Here is a 16,190-nt window from a genome sequence, read left to right as displayed (position 1 = left end):
GCAGATAGTGTTGCTAAGGATTATCATTATTGACAAATCAGTATTTGTCGTGGCGATCGAAATGAGGAAAGGATAAATCGTCGGAAGGAGAGAGGAAAGAAATAAAACTCATTCACACATGTTATTGGCTCGGGCGCAACGCCGCCCATACGTAACAACAAACTCTTCTCGCGTGCGTCATTGACAGGTGGAACAAACATAACGACGGCAAGATAAAAAAGAGGTATAAAGTGTATGAGATATATCCGATGGGGGCGAATAAAATTCACGCCTATGTTATTGTATGGTTTCTTCACGGTTTTTTCAAAATCAGAGGGTTGTGGGTATAAAGAGATTGAGAAAGCGAGAGCTGTTTCGATACAGTGTTATATCGTACATTTTTTACTTTCTATACATATGATTAAGATACATGAATAAACAGGTGTTGATATTTTAATTATTATACTATAGTAAGAAACTTGTGTCACTTATGTATGTTCATCCGTTAATTTGTATGAGTTGTTAGGTAACTTGCTTATGAGTAATTGACATATATATTGAATTACAATATCAAGTTCTTACTCACATCAGTCTTGTTCTACTTTGTCTATTCAAAAGAAAGAGCATATTTATTTCTAGTTGTATAAACTTTACAAAAAACTTCTTAATCCAATGCCATTATTCTCTTTTGAATATAGTAATGAAATAGAATATCAACAAGAACTAACACTGTACAACAAACAACTAAGTGCTTGAGTATTTAAAATCAATTAAGATAACATAAGTTATTTAAATAGTTTATTTTGGCAGTTTGGAAGACTTGCACTTAAGCATAAGGAAAATTTATTGTTAGCTCATAAAGAATCAACTTATTTTAGTTATCATTATTTTTTTTTACTTACATTGAAATAAGAATACAGTTTTTATTGTATTTTTTTTTTGATCAATTTCAGATGCAAGATATCTAGTATCAGAGACACTTGATAACAAGGTGGAATTAACTGGTTCTGAAACTCCGAAAAAATCTCTGTTTGGAAATCTAACCAAACTAAAGAGGACCTTGGCTGTGATGAGCGACTCAGAACAGCGTCAACTGCATGTGCCTTATAGAGAATACAATAGTCACAACAATACTAATCCTGCGACATTGGTTGAAACAGATGCTCTTGTAGATATAACAGTGACTCCAAGTAGTAACGTATTATTAGCTAATGGTGAACCTTTACCTCTCTTACCAGAGGTCGATTTTGCTCCAAGTTCGAGTGCAGACCAATCAGCAACCATTGATTCACCTGGAATTGACCGGGAGAGCCAACCTCTCCTTGGTCGACTAGAATTGGATGAAACTTACAATCGATTTCCAGGTATAATTGCTAAATAAGCATTTCTAAATTGATAGTATTTCATTGCATTATAATAAAAGCTTTAAGAGTTAATAGAAAATGAAAATGAACGAAATTTGTTCTTGATTGATACAAAGTATTTAAAGAATAAGTAACTAAACTAAAATATACATGTAAAAGATGGAGAGTTACATAAGCAGCAAAAAAAAATGTATCTAGAGATTAGTATTTATTTTATGTAGTTTATGATAAAATAATAATAGTACAGATAACATTAGTTTCTTAAAGTAATGTATATTTTTCAGATCTTACAAGCACAGTAAATTAAAAATATAAATTTACTTTTGCAGATGACCCACAATTTTCAGAGCTGGTATGGCAGGCTGAGTGTGCAATAGATAATGGAATATATCCACAAAGGATATACCAAGGCTCTAGTGGAAGTTATTTTGTTAAAAATCCTGAAGGAGTGAGATATGCATTTTTATATCTTTTTCAAACTACTTTTTTAAAAATATTCAATGATCTGTAATAAATAATTTTAGAAAAATATCGGAGTATTCAAGCCCAAAGACGAAGAGCCGTACGGGCGACTGAATCCTAAGTGGACGAAATGGATGCACAAGCTATGCTGTCCGTGCTGTTTTGGACGAAGTTGTTTAATTCCAAATCAAGGTTACCTCAGTGAAGCAGGAGCAAGTTTAGTAGATCGCAAACTCGGTTTGGGTGTGGTGCCGAATACAAGGGTCGTTAAACTCGTAAGCCGGACCTTTAATTACTTGAGGATCGATAGAGAAAAGGCTCGCATGAAGCAGGCAATTATGGACCAATTTCCAGCAGTAGCCTCGCATTTTCATAGAATAGGATTACCACCGAAAATTGGCTCGTTTCAAGTATTTGTCGAGGGCTATAAAGACGCCGACTTCTGGCTCAGGAGATGGGAAAGCGAACCACCGCCACCACGTTTAGCTCAACAGTTTCAGTTGCAGTTCGAACGTCTAGTCGTCTTAGACTACATTATTAGAAATACAGACAGAGGTAAATAAAATAAAAACATCTGCGATTTACCTCGTGTAAAAGTCTAAAAAGACTACGTGTTAATTCATCTTCCACTTTTATTTTAGGTAATGACAATTGGTTAATCAAATACAACGCTGGTTCGTCGAAAAATGGAGTGGAAGGTGAAGTGAAAATAGCGGCGATAGACAATGGATTGGCGTTTCCATTCAAGCATCCCGACTCGTGGCGTGCATATCCTTATCATTGGGCTTGGCTGAGCCAGGCGAAACTTCCCTTCAGTGAAACTATTCGAGAGCTGGTCTTACCGCAGCTTTCAGATCAGAATTTTGTACAAGACTTGTGTGATGATTTATATTTGTTGTTTAAAGTATGTATGTGTAGAATTGTATCATTTTTTCTGATCTGTGAGGCTACTTACCTTTTTTTCTATTTGCGATGCAGCAAGATAAAGGGTTTGATCGACATCATTTTGATAAACAAATGAGTGTAATGCGAGGCCAAATTTTAAATCTCCAACAAGCACTGAAGGATTCTAAAAGTCCAGTACAACTTGTTCAAATGCCAGCTGTTATTGTTGAAAAGTAAAAGACTTGCTATTCTATTTTATACTGAAGTTACTAAATATATATTTTAACTATTTTATTTTTGTGTAATTTTAGAGCCAAAGAAAATGGAACACCAAGGCTGTTTTCATTCTCCGACCCATTAATCCAGCGCTTCCAGAACAAAAGTCCATTCTTTTCATGGTGTTGATCAATCAAATACTGTCTTTATTCGTTTCCTTCCATTATTATCTTTTTCTCTATTTTGAATACCTAAATTAGTATAATAGAGCGACGAATATTGTGTGGACTTTTATAATTGTGTTTTGGCTACGATTTTGTAATGTAATTTTTTTTTACAGTGTCTCGATAATTATCGTTTCATGTAGCTTTAAAGTTTATTATTTTTATTATTTGTATCATATTATTTTAGACCCATCTTTATAGCATTAAAGTTGACTTGATAGTTGGAATATAAATGTACATTTATATAAAACATGTTTATTTTGAATTAGTTTTCGTTATGTGTTTAAGATAAACAAATTAATTTTCATGGAAGACGTTTCAATTATCAATTATGAAAAGGCTCCAACAAATTTTTAGATTGATTGTATTTACAGAGCAACGAAGAGAGTTTTGTAGACTATGTGCCAATTGGTTATTTACCTAAAAAAAGAAAAAAGCGAACAATCCTTCAATTTGCTTTCTATATAATATGTTTAGCATTGATTTTTGGGTACCTTGCAGATCAAGGAGCGGACAAATGTGAAGTGTGTAAGAACTTGTATAAATTTCCAAAGATTAAAGCGTGGGTACAGATCTGTTTCCTAATTTAAATCAATTCTTAGGCAGAGAATTTACCTGTAAAAAAATTTTAGCCTACAAATTGCGCTGCGCTATAGAATTTTTGATATGTACATATCGTTAAACAAACTAACTCTAGCTTATTTTACTGATAATGGTAATATGTGAAAAAAGAAATGATGATATTATGTTAAAGAATTAATAACTATACAAAATATAACACGATTAATTTGACACGATAATTGAACTATTTGTTTATCTGCCACCACAGTATCTCTGTCACTAATCAAATGTTTTGATCATATATATATACACACGTAGTTGTCGTTTTGTACGTATACTTATGATTTCCAGATAACCTTTATCGATGTTTCATGTACCTTGTGATTCATTTTTCGTTACTTTGATTGTAAAATAACACTTATTTTCACGCGAAAAAGAACATGGAGGTCGTAGAAATTTGTCAAGAAAAGAAATTCTGCCCCCCAAAATCAATTAATCACAAGAAAAGTCCTGCGTCAATCAGAGTAATATTTTCTTTTTAAAATCGTTCTCGCTTGCGATCTATAAATATCCTTTGTTTGCAATGGTTAGTGTACGAAAAAATACGTTCAACCGCCGCGAGTGCAGCCTTTCAAGCCTCAGGTATCGTACTGTCCACCGAAAAATCCTGTCGATACGAAGACGACTTATCACACGTCGTTTGATCAAGAAGGCAAAGTCCAAGCTCGACCACAACCTTTCAAGCCATGCCACAACATCAATTTACCTGACGCTAAATTCGTCGACGACACGACGACCCATCTAAGCTATAAGCCAGTTCAAAGGATTTACAAAGAAAAGCCAATCCTGCCTCGTCAAAGGTACATGAATGTGCGATTGTTTTTTAACTTGACTTAATAAGATATGTGCGCAAATAGAATATGCCCGCAGCAGGGACCAATGGAGAACGTGACGACCATCCGCAAGGATTTTGCTCCAAAATGCGCACCACGAGCCGAGAAAATTGTCCCTTGCGGTCACATCAGAACGAGCACGGGTTTGTTCGAGACAAAAACTACGAGCCTGCTGTCCTACGTGAATCCTGGCCCTGTCGATCCCGTTACAAATTTTAAACCTCAGCTGCAATACTGTCAACCCAAAGAACGGACCGCTCAAGAAACCACGCAAAAGCTCAGCTATTTGCCGTACGAAGTAGGCAAGAAAGAGAATTACCCATGGGGCAAGAAACCGTGCTACAAGTATTGTTTCTCTAGCTATTATTACTATAATAATTTCTGCATTTTTAGTTCGGTTTTTAATTCGAGCAAAGCATTTCATTCCTGCATGAGAGAGAGAGAGAGAGAGAGAGAGTGCGCGCGTGCGTGCGTGCGGGTGCGTGGCGATGCAAATGGACTCGATCGATATTCGGTGAAGTGATCTCTTTCTTGTTTTGCCGAGAGTCGACTGCACATTGACCTTATTGGAAATCAATAGCTTGAGAGTGAACAGGGCGCTTTCCAAGCGCGAGTACGCTATTTATTCAACTGAGCCTACATCTTCATTGAATCGATAGATATAACGACTTGTCGAATTATCAATTGATTGTGGAGACGAACTTGTCATCGGCGCGTCCTTGTCCCGAATAAGCGAGTGCGCCTAAACTGCCGCGCGCAGGGTGTCGTTGGCCATTTCTAAAGATGCGAAAATGATCGAAGGGCGCCGGAGATATCGATGGCCGGCGAGACGACCTATAAGAAAAGTTACCACGAGAACAAAGCGCCACGCGAGAAGCCGATAATCCCAAAGGAAGTAGGTGTGTTCCCGCGCGGCAGGGAATTCCTCGAGGGAACCGTGTACAAGGAGAGCTTCCTTCCCTGCCGCAGCGAGCTCGTGACGCCCATTGTCCCCTGCGGCAATATCAGCCTGGCCAACGATAGAATGTCCGTCGACACCACCAACAAGGTAGCGAGCGCACGACGACACGCGCGCGCAATGATTAACCGGCGCCTCTCGCCAGCTGAGTTTCCAGCAAGTCAAGGCCGAGAAGCGCAAGCCCATTTTGCCAAGGCCGCGTATTTGCGGTGTCACGGGGCCCATGCCGAGCGACACCACCAACCGACTGTCCTACACACTGAAAATCGGCAAGAGACCCAATCTTGCCGTGCCCTGCGGTCACATTCGTACGGCTAAACAACCGCTTGACGCCAAAACCACCACCAAATTATCGTACGTCAGCCCTGGACAGACGCAGCAGTTCCCCAACTTCAGACCCGTCTTTAAGTACTGCAAGTACGTCATCATCTTTTTGCTTTTTCTTCTTGTCGTCGCTCTCTGTCTCAACTTTTTTTCCGAACATGACAAATACTGCGACCAGCATCGAAACAGCTTTTTTTGCTGAATCATACGTTTTACTCACTTATCATTACTCGAGATAACGCGTACTCGTTCGACACTTGCCTGTAACAAACAATGACAAACTTTAGTCACTCAATGAATAATGTCTTTTTTGAGCGCGCGGATCAAATAAAAATGATCAATCTGCGGAATTTGGTTGAAAACCGAACGCACAACGAAGCACGCAAACAAAAATATTTTTATGAAAAAATCGTCTTTTTTCTCGCTCGATCAAATCAACGTAGACCCGAGGAGAAGATAGAAGCTGACACGGTGAACAAATTGTCCTATCAGCAGTGGTCGATTGGGCCGAAGGAGAAATTGCCTTGGGCCGAAAAGCCACGTTACTGCAAGCCCAACGAAAAAATGCCTAGCGATACGATTTACCATCGAAGCTTCCCACCGCCTGGACACTTCGTCGACGAGTCCGAGCCTTCGCGAGAAGAGTGCCAGTGCGCGTCAGAAGGCGAAGACGGCCGCGACGGAAACGTGTCGTGAACTTCTTTCTGACGAGATGTCATTTTCAAAATTCAATGCATTCGAAAGACAAATTGTAATGCCGCAACCGAAAATCCGGCAGCATTACGACCGAACAAAGAGACAAAAGAGACAAATTTCACTCTAGACGTTCATTTTCCATCCGAGCTGAGAAAACGACCGAGGGACACGCGTTTCGCAAGGCGCCACACTCCCCTCTCTGCGTATACCTGCTTGGCGCGAGCGCGAAAAGAGCGGCATGGTGTCCGTCTGGTGCTGCTTACTGTTGCGGCACAGGATTTACAGGCCACCCACGTAAGGGGACCAGTGAGAGAGCAATAGCAGGGGGTAGAGCGAGCCTATTGGAAAAGCCGACCGTTTTTCTCTATTCTGCATCCGACATTCTTGTCTGCAGGCTACGCGTTGCTATGCGCTTCTTTTCCCAGGCCGACAGAAATACTTTTCGGACCATTGTTGCTATTCCAGGCACAAACTTAATAACATTATTTTTGATTATTCTCGCCGATTCTCATTTATTTTGGAGCACACTCCGATTTTCATTTATCTCATTTTTGAAGCATATATTTATACACTTATAACAACACTCTATAAACAAGAGTTCTCCTATACAAAGAGTCGCGAGTAAGAAACCAGTGTTTATCTAAACATCTTAATGCCCGGCAGCATTATAGTCCGCCTCGTTGCCCACGCTCACGTTCTTAAATTCTTTCCTTAGAAAGTGTTTTGGATTAAATGTTGTATCTGAACACGTCTGGAAGGCTACTACACTAGTTTTACATTGTAATGCAAAGATCGTTCGTTACAAGCTCGATGATACGGAGATAAAACTGCGTTACTTTCTATGTTAGACATGCCATGATTAAATAATTTTTTTAGATATAATTTCTTTGAAATAACAGCAATTTAACATTTACCTAAAAGCCTACAAATATTCGTTTCAATTATAACATCGTAAATATCGTAAATAAATCATGCCCATGGAAAAGTCACGTAAAAATAGATGCAGTTAGATCGAAGACTTTTTAAAGCAATCTATACCTACAATTTTAATTTTCTAGAGATACAAGTAAATGTATCGCTAAAATTATATGTAAAAAGGAGGGAAAATGACAAACTTGAACGAAAGTTGATATTCTCTATTCACTGTTTATTGTCCAAACGTACATCTGTGCATAAAAAAAAAACAAAAAAAACAAGAAGAAATAATGATTGATGATTTGAGGTACATCGACAGCAAGAGATAAATCTCGCTGGTGAACGTCAAACTTTATGTATCAAACGAAACACAACGAGTGCGCATAAATTGCTACATCTATCAGTATTTGTCTTGTTTATTAAACGACAGATTTGTTAGTTTCACATACAATGGCTTATCTTATCGATAAAAGTACACCCATACAACGGCTCGACATAATCTTTATATCCATAGGCTTAAAAATGCGCGTTGAAAGTGAAAAAACAAAATAGAATGAAACATGTTGGAGACTTCGCATTGTCGCGTCGTTACAATTATTCTAAAAACTACAAACTAGAAATTGTAAAATTAGTTGTGCTTATCCAACTAAAGTATCTCTCTTGAAAAATATACTATAAAGAAAAACGTATAGACCCTGATATCTCGGCGTCCTTTATACTTTCTTAGTAATTTGTCATATACAGCCTATCGGCTTATACATATACAATTAACAATTCAAAAATTCTTTTTATATACTGTACACATCCAAACAGATTTTTCATCGTTATTTTTTTTCGTATTCTTGGTTAATATTTTACCTTGTAATGCACATCTAACGTTTTCCTCTTATTTTAAACATTATATCAATATCCAACAGCCTCTCTAAAAAATTAGGTTAGTCGCAAACTCAAGTGTCGCGTGTCTTCTACCGGCAATGCTCGTAAGGCACATACATTTCAAGTCCTTTTTTTCAATCAAATTGCACAATTGAGTCACAATGTTCCTTGAGTCTTTCTGGGATTGTGTCGATTCCTAATGTAAAATCATAGAAAAACTTTCGATTGCATATCTCTCAAAATTTCGCGTAAATTTCTTAACTTGCAATGAAATAATGTTGAAAACAAGCATATCTATCCGTCGTTCTATTATTTTTTTGCTTATAATTCAAAAATACGCCAATACGAGTAATTTTGTTGATCTCTAATACGTTCTTTCGTTGTTAGCTTGCTTAAACATTTATACTACATCAATATACATTAAATGTTTGTAGAACATCGAGATCATTATGACAGGCTTCCTGTTTTATTTGTATATTTGAAATTCCATGACGTCAATATAAGTATATATAATCCTCTACATAAAACGTGTATATTATTATCAAAGTCGTTTATCACGTGCAATATGTAGCGTTGCTATTTAGGCACTAAAGAAAATAACACAACAAGTGACTTGCTAAACATCACATTAGCAACTGGGATACAAAGGCAAAGTAAAATATAATTAAAGTACAAATCATTTGCTTTTGTGTAATTGTTAAGAAAAAATTGAAATACAAACTAGAAAAAAAGAGAATAATCATTATTCAGCAGAGCATCAACAATATTGCACGTTTTTCAACATACTCGGGTAATAAATAATGCCATCCGGAGCTGATAATATTCTGCTGAGAACTGCTTAATATTAATGATAACAGGAATAAAAAAGTGTCTGCTACGTGCTACTACTCGTTATCTTTGTCTCGCTGGCGCACAATAACCTATGTTGATTAAGTAAACGTAATACTTATCCGTTACGTACCTAAAAAAATCTCACGCATCTTAAATACTAGAAGAAAGAGAAAAAACAAGAAGGATAAACGAAAATGCAAGAAACTCTAACTGCAACAATATCAATATCGAACAAGCACATCAGCCTTCAACGAAACAAAGGACGACGCCAACGTGTGTATAATCAATAACAAACTGTTGGTTGAATTGTTTTTAAGGATACCTCTACTGGGGCTTGTAAGACTGCATGAACTCGAAGTTGCCAAAGCTGCTAAGCTGATCCAAGTTGAGGTTCTCATCGATAGATGCCAACTCGCCTTGATTCATCAGGTCGACGTAGTCCATGTCCGCGTTTGTCCTTACCGACGACTGGCCGAGGCCCGGAGCATAGCTGCGCATTTTGGAAAAGTTAAGCACAACCCCAATCACTGGCAATTTTTTTTTTTCAAACTACTTTTCTAGACAAAATCAATTTGCAAAAGAGGAACAAACTGCCCGATCAGCCGGTACAACACGAGTACACATTATGATATGTTTGCGCAAGCAACCACAATGGGAAAAACTGCATAGTCGCGATTTATGAATGTAGATGATTGAAAAAAAAAAGATTTAAAGTCCATGATAAGAGGATAAGTATAAACGCTACGACACAAAAAGGCTCGTGTGTGCAAATGTATAATATGTGAAAAGACGTAATAAACAAAAACAGAAAAGGAATGCGCTCATCTCTACTCGATTGCCAGTCAACGCTTGATTAATGCGAGTAGTGATTGGAGTTGCCTTTTTCTCTTACTCTTTTCCAATAATGACAATGTGGTTGTACCGGCTTGCTCCAGGCCTTTGCTTGCCTCGCGCGTTAAAGCACGCGCGCTTGTACTTGAATATTATATATATGTATATCACTATACGACGAGCGACTATATGTGAAAACGATGTGTATATTTGCTGATTGATTATGATAGTTGAAAGTACATTAACATTCATTAAAGATTAGTATAAACATTCAACACGCTAATGCTTTTGTTTAGACAACGATGTCAAGTTTTCTCGTTTTATTTTTCAAGCCATGGATAAGCCGATTGATATTATTTGAGAGGGGGATTTGCTGAGTGAATTTGATATGTCGACATGAAACATGAATTCGACGTATAAGTGATAGATTATAATGTATATTTTGATCAGACTTAATTACTAGGATCTCAAAGAGAGATACTTTTATTTTATTATGTATTTATAAACTATCGAGTAAATTTAACTCGAATTCATCAATAGCTCGTTTGGTTAAATTCTTTCGTTATAATTTGATGGGTAATATTTTCCGATACTATTTAAAATCACAGTTCATAAATTTCCTTTAGAGAATAAATCGTTTCTGCAAGATATGAAAACATTTTAATTGACAATTTTTTTTCTTTGTTCTGAATAGATGATTCTTCAAACTCATTCAATATAATTTGTTTCTTAAATATTGCGATAAGCCTGATATCAACTACAAAATATATTAACTACGTAGAAATCATTATGTAAACACCTTATAAAAAAAGTACAGAATCAATAGAAAATTAGCGATGTCAAAAAGTTTCATCGCTGTATAATAATCGCAAAGTTATATACTTATATGTTTAGAAAAAAAATCATCGAAAAATGAGAATACTGACGCAGTATTTGGATCAACGTTTACAGCTATGAAGTTGCGCAAAGTTTTATTACTTATCACTGCATGTCGATTACGAAGTAAGTTTGACACGATGCGAACATCTTACTGGAATTCAAAATTCTGTTTAAAAAGAATCTCTTTATAACAAGATACTGTTTGTCTTAATAATTATTGTCTGTATCAATAATGTAAAGTCCTTACAAAATTACCGATCATAGATATTAAATAGTACAAATTCGCGTAAGTATAAAAAATTAATCAATATAGAAAAATCCATTTTTAGTACTCAATTTTGCGACCGAAAATTAATTTCCTAAGGCATGAAAAATCAACGACACTCAATCACAGTAGTAACAAAATAATCAATGAAAGATAAACGAATAACAATTTTGATTGATCAATAACGTCCACTCGAACTCAATAAAATACGAATTAATAATAAAACATATAGCCTACAAGGCTTTTTATAAAGATAATAATGCAATAATTTAAAGCAAAAAGGGGCCCAAAACTTTAGCGCATCTTCATAAATTGAGAATCGAAGGCAGTTTGTTCTGTCTGAATGGATGTTATGTAGCGGTTATAGCTTGCTGGCTACATCCACGGCACTGACCTAGAAGCGACCGAAGGTGTGTCTCTGGTGACCGACGAATCCGGACTGTGAGCCAAATACATGCTTGATGGCGTCGACGGGTAGCTAACACCGTGTCCTTGGCTTCCAGCACCACTACCCACTGAATGCGATGGTGTCGATCCACCTATTCCTGGTCCGCTCCAGCCCGGAACGTGCGTTACTAAGAACGGCTTTACATAACCTTTGGTAAATTGTTGATTTTCTGCAAAAACAAAAATGAAATAGGAACAAAAAATAGGAAGTCATGATTAATCAATAATTACACATTCAGTATCTTTCGTATTATTGCTGGCGAAAGAGTGTTTACCTGTGAACGGTGTATAATACTTAGAGAATGCCTGATCCTTAGATAAATCAGGATAAAGATAGAGCAGATGCTGTAGATCAGATACTCTGTCAGCCAAGCTTCTTATCGCGAAATCTTTGCTGGTAAACGGTTGTAGCATAAAAACTTCCGTGGATTCTATAATAAAAAAGAAGCATGAGTTAATTTGTATTTGACGTCTAAAGTATCTTGGTTATAAATACGCGAAATTTTACCTCCAACCCAGGCGATAGTTACGCCACCAAGTTCCGAGTCTGAGAATCTCATGAGAAATGTGCCGGATGCACAATTCGATAACATTTCCTCTGCTTGCTTCTTTCTAACAAAACCAAGTATATAACCATCGTTCCAAGGTCCTTTGAGGTGTTCCCTTGTAAGTTTCATCACAGCGTAAAACCATTCCCAGAATGTGAAATTTCTCTCAGGTAAAGGTTCTTTGCAAAACTGCGCCCAACTGAGCAGCAAATTTGAATAATCTTGACAGCCCGAACTGCTACCTCGGAAAGCTTTCTCTGCCAAAAATCGCAGATTGTCGTCGGTAAGGGCTCTTCCGGTTGCCGATTTGAACTTGATGTTAAGGGCCTCGGCTACTTGGCACCACGGCACTTTGTCAGGAACTGCAAATGGATCACGGCCAGGTTCAGCAAACGCGTTGTCCCACGTGACTGTTGCCCATGCATGAGGCTCTTGATTGCCATGTACTATTACCACTACAGGGAGACTCAGTGTCCAGACCTAAAATTAACAATTCATATACCAATAGTTGTTATTGAATACATTGAGAAATATTTTGAGAGATGTTTACGCACCTGGAAGACAAGCTCGCCTCCGCCGACGCTAAATTGCGACTGGAAGAGTAAGGAAAACTTTTCGTCCATGACGGATTCAGTGCCTTTTTTCTCAGTTCTTTTGATTTTCTTCAACTGCATGTTGCGGAAACTAACCGATAACTGTCTCGTTGCCTGATGATATTCCATAGTGCCGGTATTATTCAAGATTTCTCCGCTAGCTTCGCCTTTGTTGCCCATCTTATCACTTTTAAGCAACGCGTTAGCTTGAACCTCACTGATGATACTAACTTTAACTTGCGGTGGTGTCATATGAACGTTAAGCTTACCACCCACCAAAAGTCTTACGGTACTTGTGAAACGTGTGTTCGTCTTCATTACTTGAGGCGGTTGCTTTTCAATGATGAAGGTACTTGTAACCAAAGAACTAAGCAGTTGGGTTACCTGGGAATTCAAGGATGGCCATACATCTTGAACGCCGGGAGGCTCCAGTGCAAGCTTTTGCTTAAGACGTTCAGCTTCCTTCACCTGTTGTCGGTTCAACCAAATCAACTCGGCAAGACTTTCGCACCACTCTTGAATGGCATCTAAGTTGCTAGTAAACATGGCACCATTTCCAGCTAATTGCTGATCTCTCTTCCACCTACAGTAATGTGAATAACAAAGGGTATATAAACTCGTGAGTTTAAATCATGTATTCTTTATTAAATAATTTTCCTTCTTAAATAACTTATGAACTCTATATTAAATACATACCGAATTAATTCGTCATCCAACACTCTTGATTGCAGGAGATTAAGTTTGCTGATTGAATCTTTCAACTTATCAGCTAGAGTCAAACGCAGTTGGAGTAACATTGTGACCTTGTGATTCAAGTTTTGCTCCTGCTGTTCTTTTTGTCTACGATACTTTTTTTCTATTTCAATGGTTTGCTGATTTTGTGGTTGTGTAGAGATGCTTTGTAAATGGGCATTCAACTTTGTGCAGTCATGATAAGCAATAGCAAAAGACTCTTGTTCCTGCTCCATTTTTCGCAAATCTTCTCCTGTTTCCTGGGTTCTACGCCTCAGTGAATCCAATTGTTGTGCTATCTCTGCATGAGAATCACCCATTAGACTTCTGTTTCCAGCCATGTTCATTAGAGTACCACTGAGATTTTCCACTTGAGATACTAGATTCATTTCTGTCCCTAGGCAATGTCTAATTATTTTAAAAAGTGCTACAGGATGTGAGGTATATCTCTGCTGTGAAAAAATAATATCTTCAAGGTTAATTATGCACAGTAAGGATAGCATAAACATGATCTCTGTTTCTCATCTAGTCAAAACTTACTCTAAAATTTTTGGCTGCCTCCATCAACTTAATTCTTGTCAAAAAGAGATCATCTGTGTTGCTTAACGAAGCAGCTTTGGTTTCTAACTCTTGGATAAGAGATTCGACAAGGTTGGCAATGTATTGTTCGTATTGTGGATTGTCTGGTTCAATGTCAGTCCTGTAAAAAATAGCAGACACACGTCATTTTAATATTTAATTGAGGCATTTTTCAAATATTTGAGATACATACCACATTTTTTCTTCAATCCACGTTGATAAGAAGTGCCGTACCTCTATTGGGAAATGCTCGCCGTAGACCGATCGTACTTTCTGTAATGCCTCTGGGGGCAATTGCTGTGCTTTTGCCCACAGTGCCATTTTAGCGAGTTTCAATTACTAACGCTGAAACGTATCAGAAGATTGTTAATCACTTTATTGTCAGTTATGAATTATTAAAGTATTCGAAAAATAATAATCGCACGAGCATCGCGAATGTTACCGATATCGATCGTGATTTACGTGTGTTAGTAGTACAACTCATTAAAACTTCACTACTCTATGCGGCCTATACTAGGCGCATGTAATAAACAAACAAAACTGTACACCGAATAAATATTTGTCGAATGGTCGAATGCGAAAAAATGAGAAAAGAGAGAAAAAATTCCATTCCATCGAATTACATAATTGCACTCCGGTATCCTTCTTTTACGAGTCGGTAGCGCGACAGCGTATATTGTGACGCAGATGGGTTTGACAAGTGTCGCTTTCACCCTCGCTCAAGATGCTTCGCCGCCACGAAAGGCAAGGACGCGGCTCGCGCCAAATGTCGCGCGCGCGTACGGAGAAAAAAGAATCTTGAAAAAGTTATTTCGCAAGCGCGACTGGTTATTTTTTTGGTAACTTCGCCTTCACTACACACACAAACACACACACACACACACACACACTTTACAAACACATACACATACACTTTTTTCTTTCTCTCGATTTTTTCTTCAAAATATTTACTTGCTCTATGTGGAAGATTGGAGTATTTTAACTGCCGTGAAAATTGCGCAACTAACGTCATCACCTGATAAAACACGATTCGTCGTTTGAAATAGAACAATTAAAAAACGACAATCGATCAAGTGCGTTGGAACTTATCATATTCTTACACATACATACACTTATACTGCCCCTTATCTATATTTCTTTCTGTCTCTGAGAAAAGGATTAGCACATGCAAATGTGTACACGTTCTAAGAATTCCGATAAAGAAAAAAAGGGGAAAAAAAGCACTTTCTCTCCCTTTTGCGGGCGTATGTTTTTCTAGCGGTGCAAAAATCACCAAACGCACTCGCGGATGCCAATGGCATTACGAGGAAAAAGCTTCAAGCGAGCAAGCAAGCAAGCAATGAGTCGGAGCAGCGCGAGTGCGAGAGCGAGAAAGAGAGAGACGGCATAGCGAGTCGTAAAAACCCAGAGAATCTCACGTACGTATAGCTCGGTGCATGACGTGCTCTCTCTTTCTCTCTCTCACTCGCGCGGCTTGGTGTGTAATCTATTTTTGGAGCTATATTTTATATACACTTTACACTGCACAAATTCACATACACTAACACTCACCTACGAAAGGGGCAAGGATCACCACCACAATTCTCTTGTTAGGTCGTCCCGGGTGAGTAATAATTGTACGTCGTTTTAATGTAAAAAGGATGAACGTGCGTGCGCACGTTGCGGCTCACCTCGTAGACATCGACTGGCGGCGCGGGCGGACGGCCGAGTTGTGCGGGCCAGTAGCGCGCGCGGCGGGAAGAGAGCCGATTCCTAGAAATTCGTACCCCGAGCTCGTAGTGGCGGGGGAGCTCTTAACAGAGTGGGAGTGCATCACGTGACCATTCAAGCTCAGGCTGAATTCACATTGTTATACAGCTACGGAGTAGCAGGACCTTTCTATAAACACTATAGTACACGAAGGGGGTGCGTATATATTCTGACTAAATAGCTACCGGCTCATCGTTGCTTGTACCCGGCGCATTGTTTGTTCACGCAGCATTGTTCTACTTGACAAACAGGTAATTTATGTTTTCTTTCTTCACGTAATGAATTTTCGCGCTTGGCTCGATAGAAATTCACTTTCATGAGCTTCATTTTTCACGGATATTGAAATTTGCGCAATCCAAACGTGTGACAAAACACGTAAAAAC

At 38.1% G+C, this 16,190-nt stretch overlaps 3 protein-coding genes across 6 annotated transcripts; 2 read left to right on the top strand and 1 right to left on the bottom strand.

Moving 5' to 3' along the window:
* Window positions 1–83: 83 nt before the first annotated feature.
* LOC131668234 (phosphatidylinositol 4-kinase type 2-alpha) lies at window positions 84–3,138 on the top strand. Its single transcript, XM_058942237.1, has 7 exons — window positions 84–223; window positions 933–1,343; window positions 1,673–1,791; window positions 1,868–2,360; window positions 2,447–2,709; window positions 2,784–2,923; window positions 3,002–3,138. Exons 2-7 carry the CDS (start codon window positions 1,049–1,051, stop codon window positions 3,093–3,095), a joined length of 1,404 nt encoding a protein of 467 aa, XP_058798220.1. The 5' UTR covers window positions 84–223; window positions 933–1,048; the 3' UTR covers window positions 3,096–3,138.
* A 282-nt stretch (window positions 3,139–3,420) lies between these two features.
* On the bottom strand, window positions 3,421–15,855 carry LOC131668233 (signal transducer and activator of transcription 5B). 4 transcript variants are annotated; one of them, XR_009302252.1, is made up of 11 exons: window positions 15,610–15,855; window positions 14,252–14,403; window positions 14,020–14,179; window positions 13,444–13,931; window positions 12,709–13,330; window positions 12,115–12,634; window positions 11,882–12,037; window positions 11,554–11,776; window positions 9,507–9,674; window positions 3,625–3,745; window positions 3,421–3,550 (listed from the first exon to the last, which is right to left on the bottom strand). XR_009302252.1 is itself a non-coding variant. In XM_058942235.1 (10 exons), the coding sequence occupies exons 2-9, from the start codon at window positions 14,377–14,379 to the stop codon at window positions 9,509–9,511; spliced, it is 2,463 nt and encodes an 820-aa protein (XP_058798218.1). In that variant the 5' UTR covers window positions 14,380–14,403; window positions 15,610–15,855; the 3' UTR covers window positions 6,113–6,127; window positions 9,507–9,508. The 4 variants fall into 4 exon arrangements, 3 of the variants coding, with proteins under 3 accessions (XP_058798218.1, XP_058798217.1, XP_058798219.1); XM_058942235.1 differs by lacking the exons at window positions 3,421–3,550; window positions 3,625–3,745 and adding an exon at window positions 6,113–6,127; XM_058942234.1 differs by lacking the exons at window positions 3,421–3,550; window positions 3,625–3,745 and having other exon boundaries at window positions 7,699–9,674; window positions 15,610–15,852.
* LOC131668217 (uncharacterized) lies at window positions 4,132–6,648 on the top strand. Its single transcript, XM_058942183.1, has 6 exons — window positions 4,132–4,215; window positions 4,283–4,551; window positions 4,609–4,929; window positions 5,386–5,632; window positions 5,688–5,959; window positions 6,310–6,648. The coding sequence occupies exons 1-6, from the start codon at window positions 4,132–4,134 to the stop codon at window positions 6,560–6,562; spliced, it is 1,446 nt and encodes a 481-aa protein (XP_058798166.1). The 3' UTR covers window positions 6,563–6,648.
* Window positions 15,856–16,190: the final 335 nt, after the last annotated feature.

Source organism: Phymastichus coffea, unplaced genomic scaffold (genome assembly GCF_024137745.1).
Source record: "Phymastichus coffea isolate CEN01 unplaced genomic scaffold, Cenicafe_Pcof_1.1 PCOF00075, whole genome shotgun sequence".
Lineage (NCBI taxonomy): Eukaryota > Metazoa > Arthropoda > Insecta > Hymenoptera > Eulophidae > Phymastichus > Phymastichus coffea.
This window is presented reverse-complemented; position numbering and strand designations above follow the sequence as displayed.